The following is a 14659-nucleotide window of genomic DNA, read 5'->3' on the forward strand; positions in this document are numbered from 1 at the left end:
AGGAAACGCAAGAAAACGAACTTATGCAGCCATACATTATATTTTATGAGGCAACTGGGCTTAAGTTGGTACAATAGAAATCTTACTTATCGAAACTTCCGATAAGGGAAATTCAAATACAAATAACGTATATAAAATATAGATTAAAAAGCCAATTAGAATAGGTGTATGTACACGTAACAAGCGAGTACTTATACATTTTTTTCCTGATTTTACGATTTTTTTTTATCCTGATATTTTACTTAAAGCTTGACAAAACGTGGTTGTCCGGTACAATCTCTAAATTATTATCATGAATTTAGATTTAAGAAACAGATATGTTTTTTTTAACATAATGAAAATATCAAATATTGTAAATTTCTAAAAAAAAAAAATATATAACAGTTTAAGCAAAACTGCATCGTTAATATAAACTGCTTACTTCTCACTGATTTATAAAAGAAATGATGGCACTGTAACTCGAACGTCACAGGAAGACAAAAAAGCCATTATAATCATTATGTATTGTACTGATACGTAAACACATTTAAAAGAGAAAAAAAAAAAAATTGTAAAAGCTTTATAGCTTTAATTAATGATTTACTCCTGTTTTAATCACTGATTTTTATGCAATCTTACAATACAGCAGTTGCTATCACATATTCCGTCTCTATGTACAATGTTAATAACACTAGATAATACATAAAACTTAATCAAGATTTTTTGTAATTTTCGATAACGAAATAAAGGAAAATAATTTCAAAAAGATTTCAAAAAGAAAAAAGAGTAAACGGAAGTAAATACATTGTAATGTATGAGGCAAATGGGCTCAAGTTGGTACAATAAAAGTCTTTCTTAACGAAACTTCCGATAAGGGATATTCAAATACAAATAACGTATATTAAATATTGATTAAAAAGCAAATTAGAATAGGTGTATGTACACGTAGCAAGCGGGTACTTATTCATTGTTTTTTTTTTATCCTGATATTTTAATTTAAGTTTGACAAAACGTGGTTCTCCAGTACAATACTTTTAATCATTAACACGAATTTAGATTTAAGAAACAGATATGATTATTTTTTAACAAAATGGAAATATTAAATATTGTAACTTTCTCAAAAATTTTATATAACAATTTAAATAAAACTTCATTGTTAATATTAACTGCTTATTTCTCACTGATTTATAAAAGAAATGACGACACTGTTCCTCGGACATTACATGCAGACAAACAAGAAGCGTTAAAATCAGTATGTTTTGTACTGATACGTAAACACATTCAGAAGAATGAAAAAATTAAAAGCATCATGGCTTTAATTAATGATTTACTCCTTTTTATTGTATGATTTTTATTCAATCTTACAATACAGTAGTTGCTATCACATAGTCCGTTTCTATGTATGGTGGCGTTTGTTTTTCGTAGCAGTTCAGTGTTTTGGCTGTTTGATTTTCTCTCTCTTATAGAAGAGGGACGAAAGATACCAAAGGGACAGTCAAACTCAAAAATCTAAAACAAACTGACAACGCCAAGGCTAAAAATGAAAAAGAAAAACAGAAAAATAATAGTACACACGACACAACATAGAAAACTAAAGAATAAACAACACGAACCCCATAAAAAACTAGGGGTGATCTCAGGTGATCCGGAAGGGTAAGCAGATCCTACTCCACATTATAGCTGATATGATTCCCTAAAGTTTGGTTTGTGACCCGGAATTGTTTCAGTTAAATCGATTTGTGACTTTTAACCACTACTTTTATACTACTATTGTCTGTATTTGCTATCTGAACACTTTTTTTAATTGAAATGTTATCTTAAAATTCAGGGTTATGCATCAATTTCAAAACCCAAATTTGCAAACTTGAAAAGTAATTATACGAATTCATAATCATTGACAGATAAAATATTTAAAGTAATACACTATCTGTATATACATATATTGATAGTTTAGTGGTTTGTTATTTGACACTCTCATAGTGTCCATCGGTATCTTCAGTAGCACCTGTGTTGATGTAGTCTGAACGATCATTGGCACCACTCAGTTCGATAATGTTTGCATTTGACGAAACTGGGGTGTTACTTTGCTGGCTATGCCATTGTCTGAAATAAAATAATACAGTATGAATCGCTTTGATTTGAACATCAATGGGACTGAATGATAGATTGTATATTGCATTGTATAAAGTTTTAAAGGTTGTACTTGTGTTTTCTCATCTATATATTAAAATGTAAATACAGAGTTCACTTTTTCATGTAAGAAATTGTACAGTCATAATGTGCTAACTTTTATTTTATTTTATATGTGTTATTCTACCGAGATTAAAGGGGATTGCATGGCTGGAATCTCAACCAATCTCATCAAGTGTTTAGGCATATAACAATGGTCGTTTGATATTGTTTAACATAATCATATCTTTCGAAAAACATCTGCAATGTAAATTTTCTTACGCTTCAACTTACCGAATATAAACATTTGAAATTGAAACACGTCTTTGCAGACAATGGATAGACGAGACTGTAACCGGTAGTAGAAACAATGAAAAATGAAAAAGCACGAAGAAAAACATTTAATCTACCATTTTCATTTTGTCCCTTTCTTTATCACAAAAACAAATATTTCATTTTATTATTAGAATCAATTATATTTAATTTTTCATACTGTTATTTTTTGTTGTTACGTTGCTAAATATACTATATATACTTTTCAATATACTTTTTTTAAACAGTAGCGTTAAAGGGAAACTAAGATATATCTTTATATAAAAAACCTCTTGTAAAATACAGTTGTACCAGCTAACACAACGGCTAGGGTCCATCCGATAACAGCAAAAACTAATGGTAACGATGACACCGAGGACACCAATGGAGTGTTTGTTTCTGAAAAAAAATGAAATAAAAGAAACGAAATAATTAAACTTAAACATTGAAGTATCTCATTGTGAGGAAAATTCACTAAATTTTACGTAATGTGGGTCTTGGTAAATGAAACAGACGCAATGCATAATAGATGGCTCCTACAATGATAATACGAACCCGCAGAATTCATTGATATTATACTACATATTTTTATTTCTATATTGATTTGTGTTTGGCGTATAAAATTATAATCCTGGTACTTTTGATAACTATTATGGAAATAAGCATTGTGTTATCATTTCATTGTATTTGGTTGAGGCAAATTAAAGTTATAGAATAGAAACGAAAAAAATCATTATTTTGTTCAATTAATAAAAGGACATAACTTTAGAACGAAAAATTAAGGCAACAGTAGTATACCGATGTTCAAAAGTCATAAATCGATTCAGAGAAAACAAATCCAGGTTATAAATTAAAACCGAGGAAAACACATCATCTATTAGAGGAAAACAAAGGAACAACAGGAACACTGAAGTGCAATAAAAATAAACGTCAAATACATAGAAATGAACTATTTTATATAACTTGCCATATTACTGTCTTTATGCTGGATATTTTAATAAAAAAATGGTTAGTTGAACCACCTTTAATGGCTAACCAAACCTCCCGCTTTATGACAATATCGCTAAAATCACAACACTTCGCGACAAAAATACAGCACAAACACACACACGTACATTCATCACAGAAAAATTACCCCAAAAAATAATGTAATAGTCAACACAACATGCTAAGTGCAGAACAACAACGAACACACTTCATCAACGATAGACAACACATGATAAAAGAGAAGCCACTCAAATTTTAAGATGATCTGTGTTTTGTGGTAATATAGCATTATGTATAAGTTTTATATCATTTGGTGAAGGCAAATTAAAGTTAGAGAACGGAAACTTGTTTGAGATGTTCGTACAGACGGACAAAGGTAACGTCCCCTCCGCTGCGGACTCAAATGTGCAAATGTGTCTACAAAAACTTTATATTATAGGAAACTTACAGACAGTTATACAATGGGCTACGTTAATGACAACTACCTTAACACGAACATCAAACACACCTTACGTAATTTTCTTTATCCACATTTCTGGTGAAAGCGCAGCCTTGCGAGGAAAATACAATTGAAAAGTTTACTTCTGATATTTTTCTAAGCACCGGCTTTTTTTCTTTCTGACTTTAACCAACAACAACTGTTTGAATTGATATTTATTCTTTTTTGCACTTGGTCCAGCATCATTAAATGCAGTTGGGATATGACAACACAGTGGCGATATAACAACAATGGACTATTTCTCACCAGTCAATATCTCATATGGCTAAGGCATATACAAAAGAATATTCGACTTCCGTAACCCATTGTCAGAGTATTGTAAAAACCTTACAACTGCACAATTGTAAAATAATGATTCTCACTGTGTATCTTAAATTCAAATTCATATTTATCGTCTATCAGTCGACGGCAAAGGCCAACGTTCACTTGTAAACTTGTGAACAAGATGATTTTACACGACCAAAATGTCTGCGCAATTTGCCATTATCATGGTCTCTGTTTGTCCGTATTATGTGTACAAGGTAAAGAGACCTATGATCGTACAAACAACAATAGATATCTTTAAGTCGTAACATGTCTGACTGTCTTTATTGTCTTTTTTTCATAATATAGAATTGATAAATCAATCTTATCTCATTTAAAAATATGCATGAAAGAAAAGACAAAACATACCTCCTTCTGGTATAAACACTGTTTGGTAAACTTCTGTTCCATTCGCAACAGTTTCTGCAAAAACCTTGAAAGAGCAAGGTAAATCTCCATTTATCTGATTAATCAAGTACAATATAAGTTTATGTAAAAGTTTCGTTATCTTACATTGTCAGGAGTATTGCCGTGTTAGAACCCGGGTTATATTATAAACATTTAATAATTGAATCAATAAGCTATTGCCAAAAATATTATTTGTATATGATGTTCATACAAATAATTAACAAAAATTGTGAAAAATTATAACATACGGTTTAAAAGAAGTAATGTCTTGCCTATCTTAATCCACACTATTGCTACCCGTTTATAATGGTTAAACAATGTATACAGTGCTTTCAAGAAATTTCCTATAAAAGTTTTTTTTTTTGGCAATTTTCTCTTTTGATACAAATATTTTTTCTTCACCAAATGGTTATTATGAAACAATGTTTCAGTTTTTAAAGGACGACTATCAAAACTTTGGAACACCCTACTTTACCACATTATCCTCCTACATTTCAAAAATGTGTACTTGTCCAATATCTTAAATGACTTAATGTATACCTACACTGATATTAAGGAGAACTTGGTCTGGTACGATCATCTTCAGTTCAGTCAGATTATTGTTCAGTTTCACCTAAAAAAATCATCATGGTTAGTTTCTGTAGTATTTTCAGATGATATTCGGTTTCTTTTAAAAGACATGTTATTGCTGTTCTACATTAGATGTTACAGACGACTGGCCTCCAACATGGGTTAGAAAATACAATTATTCCGTAATAAATGAAACTGTGTTCCAACAAAAAGTTGAATCCACAGTAGTCAATATCTGATATGCTTATAGTATGTGAGTTATAATATTCCACGTTATACCAATCTGCAACTACGGTGCACCATTATTGTTTTAGGGGGGTATGTTATTTCTTAAATAATAAACAAAGAAGTTACTTTGTGTGCTTCAAATTTAGTTTTTTTTCGCAATATAAGAAATATTTAGATGCGGTCAAAAAGTAAAAATACGTCTAGTGTTTATGTTTGACATCGTTAAGAACTTTATGTTTTACTGTCACAAACATTCGTTTACCTAGCTCCGCAGAGCCATGCAAAATCAATTTGCGACAAAACAAAATCTATGTTTTACGAAGATAAAGCTAACAGTTATCTCCTAACGTGACTTATTTGTACATCTGTCTTTGCTAAACCCATATACAGCTCTGTGTAATCTTGTTTGATAACAACTAACATAAAAGGCATATCAAATTCAAAACGTTTATCAAGCTTAATCCATATAGAAGGTAGTTTTGTAAATATAGATAATGCAATTTACCGTAGGAACTCCCTTTACGCTAAAACTGTACGAGTTTTACTATGAAGGTTTAACAAAAAATGTATCCTAAAATGGAAAGCTCATATACACAACTATTTTTTCAAAGGTCAAAATATAGGGCTGTGTGGCATATTTTCAATATTTTTATGACCCGAACTTCTTAGAGTTTAGACTTGTACTTAAATTATGTACTACCCCTATTTTCATTATTGTCTTCCTAAGAACCCAAGTCTGCCGTCATATTGTTTTTTGATTTATACTAGTAACTTTCCTATTTCATATATGTATGAGTTGAAACATCGCTATCATATCTGGCAACCAGTGCATAAACGAAATAATTTATTTATACGAATATTATATATCTTTAAAAAATAGGCGTGGTTTGTGAAGAAACAGCTGTATATATAAAGTGCAAACTTTTTATCTCTGTGTGCTAGCATGTCAAACTTACCAAATGTATATCTCTGTGTGTTCTTGTGTCATAACATTTGACATAGTAAGCCTTTATTACACCATTTCTCTCCCTGAATACAGGAGGGCTGAAGGTTATGAAGACTAGACGTGGCTTTTCATGGGCTTTTTCGTGATTTACTCTCAGATAAGTAACTGGACCTGGTGCTATAATCATTTTTTATGATAATTAAACACAAAATGCAAGAGTCATGATTGAAGGAGATTCGTGTTCAAAATATTTGTAAAATAGGTTTAATAAATTGATGCATTTGGACCCCTAAATGCAACCGCCAGGAATCAGAATTCAACACACACACTCACACACACACATATATGTAAAAATGTAAAAATCCTTTAGAAAGTAGATCACAAATGTTGTCTCTATAATGGTAGTTGCATACAAATAATAATACTTCCCTTATCTTATCCCTTTAGGTCTTTTTTGTAACAAATTTTGAGTGGAGATTGTAGATTCTTAAGAAATGAGACATACTTTCTGCTGGTGAGCATTAATTTTATATTAAACCTCAAAACTCATACAAATGATTTATTTTCTTTTATGATCTAGCCATATTTATTGTGTATTATGTAAGCAAGAATTCACACCCTGAAATGTCGTGACTTCTTTACCGAACATTGATTTTATGATGAAGGTTCAAATTATAAAGGTTTACTACAAGTATCACACAAACATAACATTTTTTAGAACCATGACAATATGGTCAAGGTCAGATAAAACCTGCCAGACAGAGGTGTACACCATAACATGTCAATACCAATGCATAAACTGAGCATTGTCTTTACCTGATTGTTTAGTCTGAATAATATGTGGATGTTTATATTGTGTAGTTCCTCTTTCTGTATGAGCTGTTATAGTAACTTCATACTGCCAGTACTCCTCTAAACCATACACAGAACATCTTGTCTGATTATACACTAAAATATACATATTGTAAGGTTATACACTGAAATATACAGAACACCTTGTCTGGTTATACACTGAAATATACATATTGAATGGTTATACACTGATAGATACAGAACATCTTGTCTGGTTATACACTAAATATACATAGTGTATGGTTATACACCGATATGTGCAGAACTCCTTGTATGGTTATACACTGACATGTAGAAAACATATCGTCTGCTTAAACACTGAAATATCTAGAACATCTCTGAAATATACAGAACATCTCTTGTGGTTACACAGTGAAATATAAAAAAAAAAATTGTCTAGTTATACACTAAAATATACAAAATATCTCGTCTGTTTGTACACTGAAACATACAGACAATTTTGTTTGATTATACACTGAAATATACCGAACATCTTGGTTGGTTATCCATTAAAAGAAGGCGAAAAATAACAAAAGGGAAATTTACGAAGGGATGATTTTAACTTAACAACTAGGAACTCTTGATTGAATGTCTTCCTTATGAGCAGCAACCCTCTATAAAAGAAATCATGATAGGAAATACAAGCTGTAGAATATCGTTTTCACTTGGAGACATATACTCCGTATGCATGTACTGCTGGATAACTGCTACATAGAAATGAAAAGTTCACAATTGGGAAACATGTACTCATCTCTTTTGTCGATAAGTTTTGTTTTCAACCGACCCTCATTGTCAATTTCTGGATGTAAGTCAAGATATGGGGAAGACTCAATCTATATGTTGTATCCTTTATCCTATGTTCGATTGGAAAGATACGTTCATTATAGTCACCATTGTTTTAGTGAGAGATCATCATCTTTAAAAGAACGATGTATCCCTCTCTTATACAAGATGCTTATATCAACGTTTGTTTTTCTTCTATAGGAAACAAAGCAAGACCAACTGTTTCAATTTGTATTGTAATTTGTAATGGGGAATGCTTGGGTAATGTGTGGAAATTTCTAATTGTTTAACACTATTGCAAGATGAAAGATTTTTGGGTGCGGGATTATTTCGCAGTGTTGAAGATCCATTGGTGGCATTGGGCTGTTTTCTGCTCTTTGGTCGGGTTATTAGCTCTTTAACGCATTCCTTTTTTCCATTCTCAATTTTAGTAGATTGTATGTAATGTAAGATATCTTTGGAATAATTTAGTATCCACATCTTAATCACTTAAGTATGATTTTTAAAACACAATCCATTAGTTGTCATAACTTTGCTGTAAAGTTTTATGTTTTTCATCGCAGATATACAAAACATACATTTAGAAATTGTTGTTATAATACTAAATTGTAATTTTGTTTCCAAATATATTAACATTTACCTAATGTTTGGCAATCTTTGGTTTCACTATTTTCTATATCCCTGACTGTGACCGTGTAGTTTGTAGGACCAGTGTAAGGATATGGTGGTTTCCATTCTACTATCATCATTGTGGCATGTTCTACAATGCAACTAAATCTGGGTTGATTTGGCACTGAAAAATTTATATTATATTCAAAGCTATACAAAAACTAAGTTCTAAAAAATAACAAATAAAGAGATCTTTCCATACCACTGACAAGACCTAATACTCGAAAATTTTAGACAATTCCTTCATCTAACAGAGCAGTAACATCACATGTTCATGTCAATGGAGTCAATTTATCAATAAAATGCAACAGATTTAATTAATAGAAGCCAACAAATATCAAGTTTGTTTATGCATAAAGCTAGTTTTACTTACTATCTATTCTTAATTTCATATTCTCAACCAAAACAGTTTGCTGTTAAGACGAATTACCATAAAAAAAGTTATGGCATTTTAAAAGTTTTAAATACTGACTTCATCAACTTGAATATCAGTTTGCCTTAGATAGCTCTTTTGATCTTTTTGCTGATAAAGTCAGTTTTTAAACAAAATTGTAATTATTTTAAATGTATTTAACTGCTATATCAGTTTGTTTCACGATAATTACAGTGTCAGCTTTCCCGTACTGGTTACTTGCTGCGACAGATATAGTGTAATTTGTATATGGTAACAAATTAGTGATATTTGTACATTCTGTTCCCGGTATTGCTCCAGATCTAGATATCATAATATATGGAGTATCTTCATCTAATGTCATATTGTAAAATATTGCATCACTGTTGAGAAAACATGGCTTTTCCCAACATACTGTCATACTGTCGGATTTTATATTCTCTGCTCTTACATTTCGAACTTCTTCAGGAACTAAAAAAGGAAGTTTCAGAATGTGAACTGTTAAATGAAGATATAGTATAACAAAAGTTAATTAAACTTCTACAACAAAAAATGACCGACTCTTTTATTTGTATTTGTAAAGGACCAGGATAATTTTTTTTTGTAAAGTCCAATTGACCATTTTGAGTTTTAAATCTAATCTCTGGAAATACGAATACTTCAATGTTAGGTTATAAAGATTCTACCAACTGCTTTAATTCGAAACATTCCTGTACATACTCAGGAATATGACTGTCAATCATCCAATTGCTGGATAGATGTTTTTACCAGTACATGTATTTTCTTTGTAAAGAAGGACATTGATGTTCTACAGTGTACAATTTTCAAAGATTAGTTTAAAAAGACCAGGAGTGGTCATTATAACACATAGCCATTTTTTTTTCTTTTTCAAAGTAAACTATTTTCAAACATGCATCTACAAATTATCTTCTGTACAATTTTTATTCAGTAGGTAAACAGAACTTACCAGAATGAAGTGTGGCGACTTTGAGCTCGCTGCTCCAAAGCCCAACAACGGACCCACCAACATTGTCAACTACTGTTTCCTGTACTTTGATAAAATAATGCCAGTGGGGAAAAAGTCCATTTATCTCACATAGATACAATGGAAAACATTCCCACCTAATATTATAGAAGTCATCGCTTGTACAACGGTATATTTACATCCAATAGTACCATTACTACAATAACTAACATTGTACTCTGTTATAACACCATTGGTTACATTAGGTGGTGACCACGTGATACTCATGTTGGTCACATTAAGTACTGCAATGTCCAATGAAGCTGGAGACTCTGGTTCTATAAAAAAAAAAAATAGTTATTCAAAATGAAATGAAAGTAATGAAAGTAAAATTCCCTTTTAGTATACTTATACTTTTTGGAAATTGTTGTCGACCTATTTGCGCTTTTGATTTGTTAAAATAATATTTACATGAACAAATGAAGAATTGCTTTTACTTATACAATACATGTATGAACACTGAAGTCATATCAAAGTAAGTAAATTTGGGTTAAAGGCTAGGTTGATCTTTATGTCATGCAGTATTTTTTTTAACAGATGTAAGTTAAGAAACCCCTCGCATGCTCTTGGTTAGGCAACTAATGATCATGGAACAAATATTCGTTATCAAGTAAATAATTGTATAGGCTTTGCTCCATACATCTTAATCAAAATTCAAAAGAGATTTTATCTTTCCGAAATACAAAATACACTTAAATTTTATATATTCAGTGAATGCCACGCTTTGCATCTGCACAAGTGAGTCTGTATTCGGAGACGCGTTTGATGTGTTAACACAACATTTTTTGTCCTATTGCTATGACGAACCTTAAACTTTCCTAGATGCATCAGATTGTCGGTACTCTTTGTATATTTTCTGTATGAAACAGGGCCATATTTTTTAATTTATTTTGATCCACCTTAGCTAATCTAAAATGCATTAGCAAGTGCATTTATAGCCAGGAAACTACCAATAGATACAAGAAAATGTGGTATGCTATGCATCAGAATGTCTAGCCTCATAGTAGATTTTGTGGGTCAAACACGGCCTTATTTTTTAACTCCTTTTCATGAACCTCAATTAATCTAAATAATTTGAAACTACCTTTGAGTGTTTAACAGGTAAAACATATCGTTTGAAATAACCAATCAAAGATACAATGTATAACAAATTAAAGTAAAACAAGAAGAATACAGATGACATGAATAAGGAAGAAACTATAAACGCAATACATGCATCTCAGTTACCCTCAGTTCTGATGAGTCTTATGTAGACGAAACGCGCGTCTGGCGTACTAAATTATAATCCTGGTACCTTTGATAACTATTTACACCACTGGGTCGATGCCACTGCTGGTGGACGTTTCGTCCCCAGAGGGTATCACCAGCCCAGTAGTCAACACTTCGGTGTTGACATGAATATCAATAATGTGGTCATTTTTATAAATTTCCTGTTTACCAAACTTTGAAATTTTTGAAAAAATAAGGATTTTCTTATTCCAGGCATAGATTACCTTAGCCGTATTTGGCACAACTTTTTGGAATTTTGGATCCTCAATGCTCTTCAACTTTGTACTTGTTTGGCTTTATAAATATTTTGATATGAGCGTCATTGATGAGTCTTATGTAGACGAAACGCGCGTCTGGCGTACTAAATTATAATCCTGGTACCTTTGATAACTATTTACACCACTGGGTCGATGCCACTGCTGCTGGACGTTTCGTCCCCGAGGGTATCACCAGCCCAGTAGTCAATACTTCGGTGTTGACATGAAAATCAATAATGTGGTCATTTTTATAAATTTCCTGTTTACCAAACTTTGAAATTTTTGAAAAACTAAGGATTTTCTTATTCCAGGCATAGATTACCTTAGCCGTATTTGGCACAACTTTTTGGAATTTTGGATCCTCAATGCTCTTCAACTTTGTACTTGTTTGGCTTTATAAATATTTTGATATGAGCGTCATTGATGAGTCTTATGTAGACGAAACGCGCGTCTGGCGTACTAAATTATAATCCTGGTACCTTTGATAACTATTTACACCACTGGGTCGATGCCACTGCTGCTGGACGTTTCGTCCCCGAGGGTATCACCAGCCCAGTAGTCAATACTTCGGTGTTGACATGAATATCAATAATGTGGTCATTTTTATAAATTTCCTGTTTACCAAACTTTGAAATTTTTGAAAAACTAAGGATTTTCTTATTCCAGGCATAGATTACCTTAGCCGTATTTGGCACAACTTTTTGGAATTTTGGATCCTCAATTCTCTTCAACTTTGTACTTGTTTGGCTTTATAAATATTTTGATATGAGCGTCATTGATGAGTCTTATGTAGACGAAACGCGCGTCTGGCGTACTAAATTATAATCCTGGTACCTTTGATAACTATTTACACCACTGGGTCGATGCCACTGCTGCTGGACGTTTCGTCCCCGAGGGTATCACCAGCCCAGTAGTCAATACTTCGGTGTTGACATGAATATCAATAATGTGGTCATTTTTTATAAATTTCCTGTTTACCAAACTTTGAAATTTTTGAAAAACTAAGGATTTTCTTATTCCAGGCATAGATTACCTTAGCCGTATTTGGCACAACTTTTTGGATTTTGGATCCTCAATGCTCTTCAACTTTGTACTTGTTTGGCTTTATAAATATTTTGATATGAGCGTCACTGATGAGTCTTATGTAGACGAAACGCGCGTCTGACGTACTAAATTATAATCCTGGTACCTTTGATAACTATTCTACGGTTAAGTAGGGACGGTAGATCTGCTATACTGTGACTTATTTCTACTAGAAAGGTATATGAAGGGAAGGAAGATATGCTAAACTTTGCCCATTGATAATGGTAACATATATGCTTTGATTGTCTTCAATAACTGAATGTATTGAGATGTCAATTTATTATACATCTAACTATTTTTTTTTCTTTTTCAGATTAATCAAGTAATTTTTTATTGCTTTACTTGAGGTGTTCATGCTGGATTCTGGTGATAATATAACGACATTGTCAGATCTTTGTATGGCCTTCATCGGGAACGCTCGAAGTCGAAAATTTGAAAGCGTATTGAAAGTGATAAAGAGTCAGATAAGAAAAAGCGCATTACATAATAGCCAGATCCATCTAGGTTTTGTACGGACAATTTAAAACTGATTTGTAAAAACTCATGTCTGTATTTATTACTTAGTATGTGATAAATTTCGTGAACTGTTAGTGAACCAGCAGCTTTATCGACGAATGCTAGTAAAAATTGAAAGCCATTCTTTATAAATTTCATGCGACCGAAAAAAAGGTTTTGAATAAACATTCATAAGAAACTCTTAAAGCCAAAAAATGAACATCCAATGCTTTTTAAGAACAGAAACAGATCGAGATACATCTACTTATCTAGGAACTAAATCTAAGACTTTGTCTGAAGGAGTTGAAACCTTAAGTTCTGAATAATTTGTAACCGGACAATTCAAAAAAAGATTTGTTGTGAATCATGAGAGTATCGAAGCACTGAATACTTATCTATTGATAACATCGGGTCTGAGAGTCGCAATTGAATAGATAAAAAAAAACCCATCAATTTAATAGAATGAAGCATGAATAAAAGGTGATAAAAACATCTGAGTACATATACGTTTTAATCCTGTCTATGTCTATGTCCATGTACATCGAAATGATTATTGGTCATCAAAACCTTGTGAGTATGAAATTGATAGGATACCTATAACCATTGCCTTACACTACAGTACTGTATCATAAAACTAAAAGTTATATTTTAAAATCTCACCTTTGTCCAGGGATTTATTTTTTAGAGCTTCAGATGTTATACCTGATATCAAAATCTTAAAAACAAAAACAACATTGAGAAAAATATTAAACAAGAAACATAACAAATTTATTTCACAGTTGTTCTTTGTTGTTTGTCTTTGTATATCTATTTTTCAGTAGAAGTCGTCTTTGAATTTTTTGTTGATGTTTTATGTAGTACTATGTGGAAGTTTTCACTATTCTATAATAATTTAATTTTTGATGTAACGCGTCTTTTGATTGGCTGACGTTGTTTTGTTTATCAGCTCATAGACATAATTGTGTCATGTGACCATGGACGTCATCAACGTTTTTTTATGGTTTACTACTGTTTAAAATGGAATTTATAATTAAATTGTTAGAAATGACTGCAATATTTGTTCTGTCTATTCGAAATATCATAAAAATGTGGTGCACACTTTGGAATAACCCGCTGTGCGGGTTATAAAGTGTGCACAACACTGTTGATGGTTTTTTTTCATAGACAGAACAAATATAACAGTCATTTCTTAAATAATTTAAATGATTATGATTTCTCGACCTAGATCATGCAAATAGCGTAAGAGTTTTTATTCTTGAAAACAAGAAATGCAATAGTACCAATCTTGAATATTACCCTTCACCGAAAGCCCATAATTTAGCGAAATTATTTTACACAGATTTTACTAACATATAAATACATGTACAATCCTGCCTTCATCTAGAAACCAGCATTCTTCACTCTATTGTGAAAATTGCTTTCGGTCTGGTAGATA

At 31.8% G+C, this 14659-nt stretch overlaps 1 protein-coding gene across 1 annotated transcript; it reads right to left on the reverse strand.

Moving 5' to 3' along the window:
• Positions 1–773: 773 nt before the first annotated feature.
• LOC134688524 (tyrosine-protein phosphatase Lar-like) lies at positions 774–10214 on the reverse strand. The gene is made up of 9 exons (XM_063549306.1): positions 10064–10214; positions 9279–9567; positions 8677–8828; positions 7218–7349; positions 6412–6578; positions 5202–5270; positions 4619–4682; positions 2751–2859; positions 774–2082 (listed from the first exon to the last, which is right to left on the reverse strand). Exons 2-9 carry the CDS (start codon positions 9515–9517, stop codon positions 1941–1943), a joined length of 1074 nt encoding a protein of 357 aa, XP_063405376.1. The 5' UTR covers positions 9518–9567; positions 10064–10214; the 3' UTR covers positions 774–1940.
• Positions 10215–14659: the final 4445 nt, after the last annotated feature.

This window comes from Mytilus trossulus, chromosome 10, assembly GCF_036588685.1.
Source record: "Mytilus trossulus isolate FHL-02 chromosome 10, PNRI_Mtr1.1.1.hap1, whole genome shotgun sequence".
Taxonomy (NCBI): Eukaryota; Metazoa; Mollusca; class Bivalvia; order Mytilida; family Mytilidae; genus Mytilus; species Mytilus trossulus.

Excerpts from the sequence above, each read along its gene's own strand:
- LOC134688524 (XM_063549306.1), bottom strand. The coding sequence starts at position 9,517 with ATGACAGTATGTTGGGAAAAGCCATGTTTTCTCAACAGTGATGCAATA. Across the intron at positions 5,271-6,411 it reads CACACAGAGATATACATTTG|GTGAAACTGAACAATAATCT; the intron begins GTAAGTTTGACA and ends TGATTTTTTTAG. Across the intron at positions 2,860-4,618 it reads AGTGTTTATACCAGAAGGAG|AAACAAACACTCCATTGGTG; the intron begins GTATGTTTTGTC and ends ATTTTTTTTCAG.